General features: G+C 45.4%; 2 protein-coding genes across 2 annotated transcripts; both read right to left on the reverse strand.

Moving 5' to 3' along the window:
- Window positions 1–403: 403 nt before the first annotated feature.
- LOC308166834 (uncharacterized protein) lies at window positions 404–3108 on the reverse strand (the record flags this gene model as incomplete). The annotated part of the gene is made up of 3 exons (XM_080541158.1): window positions 404–611; window positions 2346–2442; window positions 2901–3108. The coding sequence occupies 3 exons, from the start codon at window positions 3106–3108 to the stop codon at window positions 404–406; spliced, it is 513 nt and encodes a 170-aa protein (XP_080397284.1).
- A 1698-nt stretch (window positions 3109–4806) lies between these two features.
- Window positions 4807–8189, reverse strand: LOC308165972 (uncharacterized protein). The gene is made up of 4 exons (XM_080540185.1): window positions 7710–8189; window positions 6465–6827; window positions 5803–5902; window positions 4807–5372 (listed from the first exon to the last, which is right to left on the reverse strand). The coding sequence occupies exons 1-4, from the start codon at window positions 8125–8127 to the stop codon at window positions 4991–4993; spliced, it is 1263 nt and encodes a 420-aa protein (XP_080396311.1). The 5' UTR covers window positions 8128–8189; the 3' UTR covers window positions 4807–4990.
- Between the last annotated feature and the right edge of the window lie 218 nt (window positions 8190–8407).

An 8407-nucleotide genomic window follows, 5' to 3' on the forward strand; every position in this document is an offset into this window, starting at 1 on the left:
CGCCGTCCAGCGGTCACCCAATACACTGCATCAAGGGGGGGAAAAAGCTTGCCCAACCAAGGATATGCCAACAGAATGCTTTATCAATATACAAACGAGGAAACAAACCAAGCTAAAATAAAATAAAATAAAAAAACGTCTCGAATCCGTTTCCATGACAAGCAGCTCAACTACTCAGTCCGTTATCCAATGATGGTGGTTCTCTGCAGCCTCCCCTAGTCCCCCTGGGCGTCTCTGCAGCCTCCCCTAGTCCCCCTGGGGGCCTCTGCAGCCTCCCCTAGTCCCCCTGGGTCTCTCTGCAGCCTCCCCTAGTCCCCCTGGGCGTCTCTGTGCAGCCTCCCCTAGTCCCCCTGGGTCTCTCTGCAGCCTCCCCTAGTCCCCCTGGGTGTCTCTGCAGCCTCCCCTAGTCCCCCTGGGGGCCTCTGCAGCCTCCCCTAGTCCCCCTGGGCGTCTCTGTGTTCTGGTAGAGTCCGCAGGGCTGCATGAGGTCAGTCTGGCGAAGTGACCTCTTGCGAGCTCTGTAGCGCCTGGCTGCTGCTCTCCAGATGGCTCTCCTCTGCTTCTGATTCTCCTCCGGCAGCTCAGAGATCAGAACTTTCTTCTTCTTATACCTGGCAGAGAAGACAATTGTGTTTGAAGTAAATAAACAAATTGCCATGAACATAAATAACTGCACACAAAGGGTATTGTATATATTACCTGACAAAAGAAACACCTTCATCATCAAAGATGGTATATGGAATGAACACACATTGTACAAATTCAGGCCTACACACAACCCATGAAAATGTTACTAAATGCTGCATACTCTGTTATTAACCCTCCTATTATGTTCAAATTAACTAACTTTAAAAAAAACAAAAACGTTTATGTTGTAAACCTGTAGAAAATGATTGTAACTGAAAGTGTTAACCAAATTTCTCTTTCAGCTAGGTCATTCTACTGACCATCTTAATAGCCCAGTAAGTAAAACATGACAGCCCCATCTTCTCCTTATACATCAAATATTGATTTTATTTGACTACTGTGAAATATGCAAACCACTGTACAATCTCATTTATTGACATAACATGGGGGGGGGGAAATCATGTTTTGGTATTTGCAGGGCTTTCTGTTGATTAAGTGCTCATTAAAAAAGAAAAATAACTTAGGAAGAAACACACCTTTTATTATCAAGCATAGTAACATTTATTATGTTTGGGGTCAATTTGACCCGAGGAACATTTTAACAAATCTCAAACATTTCAAATGTTTCGGTTCAGAAAACACTTTAGAACATCAATAAGTAACACATACGTTATTCAATAGTGAAGAAACACCACTAAAAAGTAAATTAGTCACCAGAATTTAGTTTCGATAGAACATGAACATAACAGCTCAACTAGATGCTTGTGGGCATCAATTCTTCATTCAGACGAGTCATTCCAAGGCAGGTGCAGTCGTTCAGATGAGTTCAGAAGACGTCCAGAAGACGTCACTCCCAGGCAGACCTGTGGCACATGATGAGCAGAAAGGTTGTGTGTGCTTCTTGCAGATGTACGTCTTGCATTTCACACATGTGGTGCTGGTTTTAGTGTCATTCCTACAGACCCTGCACCTGCTACGTTTCGCTGCTTTTGGACGTACTGGAATAATTGGGATGTGTGTCTCCTTTTGAATCTCCTTTACAACAGATGCAGCTGGGGCTGGTGATCTGGGAAGGCATTGTCTTCTCTCAATGTGAGGTGTCGCCAGCGCGTTTCTTGGTGGTTGAGAAACAACAAGAGGGTCAGAAGAACGTGGTATCTCAAGGGCCTCGTTCTCATCATCAGATGAGGATGCCGTGTAATCAGGGCCGTCCTCAGGCACGTCGTTGACCCTGGCCATCGGAGGCTCAAGCCCTGAATGTCTTCTGAATAGCCCCAGATCTTTTTTCCTGGGGGGGGGAAAAGAAACTAAAACTAAAAAAGGCGCCATCTACCGTCAACCTCATTGCCGTCGATTTAGCGTAAGCAAATTTACCCCAACAACACCGATGCGTACAAAATGTGTACAGGACTTTGAAAAAACCTTTTCCCCATAAAGTTAGGAAACGTCATGAAAAAAATCTAGTTGAAAAATAGTATGTTAACCATGTGTTTAGAGACAGTAAACATTGAATGGGGTCAAATTTACCCCAAACATAATAGGAGGGTTAAATGTCTTTGTTTGAAAGATATTTCTCTGCTTAGAAAATAGAATAACAATGCCTTGAATTAAGATTAATTAAACGTGGAACAACTTCAAGATACCACATTGTAAGGCTGTGACTGTGATGTTGACGGTGGACAACCTTGGTGAGTGTCAAAGGTCGTACTGTAACCTACTTGGTTCGTTCCTTTTCCTTGTAAGCCTGTTGCTTCACCGGGTCTGCACGGATTCTTTCTCGGTACCGTCTCTGTTTCTCTTTGCTCGTCAGGCTGTCTGATATCACAACAATGGGGGGAAAACAGACAGTATTGTCATTGGCATCACCCTCCAAGCAATCAATTCAGCTTCCCAATTGACAAAAAAAAGCACCAGGGCGGAGAGCATAATTGCAGTGCCTTTGATTAAAGTCTGTCTTGTCACACAGCAACTCCTCACATCAGCACTTCGTGAGCTTAGAATAAGAAGGTTCTAACTCTGTTTAGTTTAGTTCAGAGATATTGAGCGTCAACATTTTTACATTCCATTATGTTTTGTGAGATGGAACCTTTGTATTTGATCAATTACTAACTAAAAAATGTAAACATTTAAAAATATAACACCACACAGGCATTAAAAAACACGGATCAAATTATGTAAAAAACTAAATTTTGACAAAAATGTTGATAGAACCTTATAATTCTAACGTCACGACTTGCAGAGACATAGTAAAAGGCAAAAATAAAACAACATACTTTTTTGATGGTTGGTCGACATCTCCCCATGATGCATTGAGTCACTGTAGTCCAAGCGCTGGTTACAAGCAGTAGTAGAAGCACCACCTTCATACTCCTCCCCCAAGTCTTCAACAGGGCCTAGGTGGTGTTGGTGGTGGTGCTGTGCCTCCTCCTCCTCTCCAAGGTCCTCCTCACACATCTCCCATTTGATGTAGACCGACTCCATGTCCGGAGGCTCCTCTTTTACCTCTGAGCTGATGGCTGGACCGGGTGATGGGGACCAGCCTCTGGTCCTCTCTGGAGCCTCTGGGGATAGCAGGGCTGGGTTCCAGTGTTCAGGGCCCGTTGGGTCGTCAGCTGCAGAAGTGGCCGTGTCCCGACTCTGCGAATAACCCCGCCGAGGTGTCCGTCCACCAAGACCTGTGATGAAAATAAAGACGGCAGCAAAAGCTGGGGCTCATCTCAAAAGTCCTCAAACTGTCTTTTAAGAGACTCTGGTCTAGTAATAAGCTGATCTCAATAGGTAATAAGTTAACATAGCCTCATACAACATTGACTGAGTAGGCCTATTGTAATAAAAAACTGGATATGGAACATCAACTGTTCTAAAGACGTGTGCTCATGTATTGCTAAGATTATGTCTTGAAAGGACAACAGTATAACAGGATGTGCACAGTGCATGTCCAGAGAGTGCATTCAAAGAAATGACCAAAATACTATTTGTATATATATATATGGAACTAATATACTCACTAGGGAACTCACTGTTCCATTCTGCTTCAGTTGCTACATGGTTTTCATTGCCAAAAGATTGCTCACAGGTCATTTCCATCTCTGGTGAGAGTGGATGACAGGTGTGTGAGTTGACATGATCACTATCCTTCCCAGGTGGTTCACAGCCTCTGAGCCTCTGACGCAACACTGTCAGTTCTCCCTCAGCCCTCTTCACCTGGCGTTGAAGCGTTTCGTTTTCTCTGTCCTTCTCGGCCACCGTCCTTTGATATTGCTGTATTTTGGCGTTGTTGACGCCGTAAATAACCCGCATAACAGTATTAATCGCTCCTCTGACTGCATTTTCGATAGCGAGAACATCTTCATTGTGCAACGAGTACATCGCTCCCTGCCCTGACGAAGGGTTAGGGTTAGGTTATGAGACAGATGTGTTTAGACTAATGTGGAAGTTTGCAGCCCTGTCTGAGTGTCTGACAGCCTCTCAAACCCGCTCCCGTCAATGAAGAAAAATCACAGTTGACGAGAGAGTCATTCAGATACACGAGCACTTTAATTAAAACACGAGAAGACGGATTAAAACATGTCAGAAAGCACTGTTGTAAGAAACATATCAAAACGCCGCGTTGCTTCTTTCTCTCGCCTGTTTTTTCTTCCTACCCTTCTTCTTCTGTCACGATTGACATTTAATTAAGCCGCATTAGCGCCACCCTCTGTACGGGCGCGGGACATGAAAAGAAAAGGGGGCACTTTATTTGTCAGATGGACTGATGCAACCCACAGTCAAGCGGTTACTCATTGAAATTGATCAAGTAAAAATAAAAGGTCCCTCAACGTGGATACTGACCTCTGACTGTATATGATCATCTCTTGGCGAGAAAACAAATTCCAAGCTAACGAGAGACGCCCGATCCAATAAACATAGACATCATCTCCTCAATGAAACATCTATTTATTTTTTCCAATAAAAGAGCTAAACTAGGCTGTCCCCTAGCTCTGGTCCAGAGCGTGGCTTGATTGGCTGCCGCCGTTTCCTTCAATACAAAACGAAACCCTTGGCTCGTGGCCGTCAGACCGGTGTGGGTTTATTCTTTAAATTCTGGTTTCGATATACTTTTGTTACTCACCAAAGTATTTACGGCGCTAGAGTGCTGACAACCTCGGATTCTTTCTTTTATTTCTGAGAAATCCGACCCTTGCACAAACAAAGAACAGGCTATCAGCAACATAACTACCGGCAAGTGGGATTACTATATTGAAGCCAGTGTCAGTCGCTAAAGAATTGACCAATAGACAAGAGGAGGCCAACAATATTTTTTTGTCTGATACCAAGAGCACAGCAGAAGCTAGAAAGGGGGAACGGTCGCCCTGGACCGGAGCTAGCTGTCCCCCATCATCTGACTGTGGCCCTCTGCCGCGTTCCCTGGCCCCCCTGGCTGTCTCTGCATGTTCTGACTGTGGCCCTCTGCCGCGTTCCCTGGCCCCCCTGGCTGTCTCTGCATGTTCTGAGGGAGATGGCAGATGTCACTCTGGAGAAACGACATGTCGCATACTCGGCTGTGTTGGGTTGCGTCTGTCCAGACGGCACGCTGAATGTCCTCAGGTATAACAGACTGGAGTACTTCGTTCCTCTGGTGTGTGGGGTTGGTCGGGGGAAAGGCCTTTTTGCGAGCTCGGAAGCGTCTGGTCGCTTCCCTCCAGGCGGCCCTTCTCCGTTTCTGAATCTCGTCAGGCAGTTCGGATATCCGTACTTTTTGATACCTGACAAGACCAAGGAAGTTTAAAGTTTAGTTTACAGTAAATAATAAACAAATTACGATAAACACAAACACCTGTGCATAGTTTCATTTGTTTTCTGACAGTGATCCACCTTGGATTGAAAGATTTATTGTCAAAAATGGTGAAGCGTTGTCTTGTGACGGCACTAAGAGCAATATATAAAATAAAAATACAAATCTGACTGCGAATTAAGACTTAGAATGAAATATACAAACTCAGGTCGACACACAAACAATCACAAAAATGTTACTGATGCTGCATACTCTTTGTGTCGTTAAAATGTCTTTTGTTAAGTGTCTAATGAATGAATTTCTCCATGAGACAACAGCAGTGAATTCAATGGGAGGGATCAACATTCAATGGTGGACATTGGACAAGCTTTGTGAAGGTAAAAGCTCACATTGTTACCTACTTGTTTAGTGTGTTTAGTGTCCCGTCATGGTTGGGCCGCGGCCTCTCAGGCTCGAGTCCCCCTCTGTAGCTTTCCAGTTTCTCTCTGCATGTCAGCTTCCCTAATGTCACAATGGACAACAGTTTCATCAGCATTATCCTCGTACCATCCTTTACTTAAGCCCTATTCGAACGGGTAATTAGTATTATCTGGGGACCTCATGTAATTTCGAAATTACCCCCCTGATGTCTGTGTTTCATGTGGCGCATTCGCACGGGATAAGCGAAGTCTGTGTTTCACTCGAATTGACTGACACTCCCCTGGATAGTGCTGTGTAACAGCCGCTTCATGACCACCACGCGCAACGGCTACTAAGAAGAAGAACAGGCATTCGACGCACAAAGAGTAATTCAGAATACAATTTCAATAAATATAAATAACAAATAAACAGACTTCGCTTATCCAGTGCGAATGCGCCACACGAAACACAGACGTCGGGGGGGGGGGGATTTCTAAATTACATGAGGTCCCCAGATAATACACATTTTGTCCGAATAGGGCTTTAGACAGCACCAAGACAGTCAATAACCGCTGTAGATTTTTACTGAAATCCTTCAAGCCAACTTCACATTCTCAGAAAAAAGAAAAGAAAAAAAGAGAAGAGGCGTGAAAAAGAAGCATACTTTTCAGAAATAGGGTTGACCTATCCATATCCTGCATCGAGTCGCCATAATCCAAACTCTGGCTACACGCAGCAGAGGAACTTCCGCCTTCATAGTCTTCAATCGGGCCAAGGCCTTGCTGCCCCTCCCCGAGGCTCTCTTCATACGTCTCCCATTTGGAAGACTCCATGTCCGGAGGCTCCTGTTTTATCTCTAAGATGGTGACTGGGCTAAGTGATGGCGAATGGCCCCTGGTCCTGTCCGTCAGCCACGGAACCTCTGAGGGGTGCAGGGTAATGTTCTGGAGGTCAGGGCTGGTCACCTCAGAGGCAACCGTGTCTTGACACGGCAGAGACCCCTGGGAAGGTGTCCTTGCACCGAGTCCTAGGACGGAAATAAAGACATTTTTTGGGCAAACGTCAAAAGCGTTGGATTCAATAGTGCAATGATCCCATGGTAGCCATGGAGACGGACTTGCAACTCTGTAGCGATGGCTAGACAGTATTGCTTACTAGCCCATGCTATTTGCATATTATAATTATGTACATGTTATATTAAGGCACTATAATGACAACAATGAGTTGGTGTCCATTAAGCCATTGAAACAGGGGACAACCTCCTAGCTTATACAATCAGAAAACTGTATCATGTCTAATTGTCTGAAGCAATGGCATAGTTAACACTATTACTTGACTATCTTAACTATTGAGAGCCTAGAGAGACACAGAGAGACAGACAGATACAGAGAGACAGAGAGAGACACACAGAGAGACAGACAGATACAGAGAGACAGAGACAGAGAGAGGTAGATAGACAGAGAGAGATAGATAGACAGAGAGAGAGATAGACAGATACAGAGAGACAGAGACAGAGAGAGGTAGATAGACAGAGACAGAGAGAGATAGATAGACAGAGAGAGAGATAGACAGAGAGACACAGAGAGAGAGACAGACAGACACAGAGAGAGACACAGAGAGACAGACAGATACAGAGAGACAGAGAGAGAGACAGAGAGAGAGAGATAGAGAGAGATAGACAGAGAGACACAGAGAGAGAGACAGACAGACACAGAGAGACACAGAGAGACAGACAGATACAGAGAGACACAGAGAGAGATAGACAGAGAGAGAGACAGAGAGAGAGACAGAGAGAGAGATAGATAGACAGAGAGACAGACAGAGATAGATAGAGAGACACAGAGAGACAGACAGATACAGACACAGAGAGACAGAGAGATATTCAAAGGGCCATGATGAGATGACTTACTCAGGGACTCCATGGTCCAGTCTGCTGCGCTGGTCATCTCGTTGGCATTGTGAACCAGAGACTTGTCTGATTTCCTCCCCGTGTCTGGTGTGGTGAGGGTGCTGCTGCAGGTCTGTGAGTCTGTCACATCGAAGCCTTCCTCGGGTCCAGATCCAGAGCCCTCACACGAGTTCAGCAGGCGGCGCAGGGCGACCAGCTTCCTCTCAGCCTTCTCCAGCCTCCGCTGAAGCGTTTCGTTCTCTTTGTCCTTCTCGGCCACCTTCCTCTGGTACTCCTGCATCTTGGCCCGGTTGACCTGGTGAACGGCTTTCATGATCGTGTCGATGGCTCCTCTGACCACGTTCTCGATGGCGTAGACGTCTTGTTCGTTGTGTAACACAGAGTAGTACACGTTAGCCCTGCTCTGCATGCAGCTCATAGTGACTGGAGCTGGTGTATCTCACACAGCAACACGGCCAGAGACCAGACAATGCGTGAGACTTGAGAGCCCTGTAAACAGGTATATTCCAACCGATGATCTATATGAACACTATAGACCCTCTCCGACAACGAAACAAGAAACGATCGTTAAACCTGGACAGAAAACGTGCTAGAAGGCATCTCTAAAGCGTCTCTAAAGTGTGGCTGATCTGCCACTACAAGTTATTCATGTCCATTCGTCGCAACAACAAAACCGGAAGTCTTAAGGGGGAATGTCG

Source organism: Nansenia antarctica (genome assembly GCF_963989245.1).
Source record: "Nansenia antarctica genome assembly, chromosome: 10".
In the NCBI taxonomy this organism is placed as follows: Eukaryota; Metazoa; Chordata; class Actinopteri; order Argentiniformes; family Microstomatidae; genus Nansenia; species Nansenia antarctica.

Bases quoted from the DNA above. Each gene is read 5' to 3' on its own strand.
- LOC308165972 (XM_080540185.1), bottom strand. From the start codon at position 8,127: ATGAGCTGCATGCAGAGCAGGGCTAACGTGTACTACTCTGTGTTACAC. The intron at 6,828-7,709 runs GTAAGTCATCTC...TTTCCGTCCTAG, and splicing joins CTGGACCATGGAGTCCCTGA to GACTCGGTGCAAGGACACCT. The intron at 5,903-6,464 runs GTATGCTTCTTT...TTGTGACATTAG, and splicing joins GTCAACCCTATTTCTGAAAA to GGAAGCTGACATGCAGAGAG.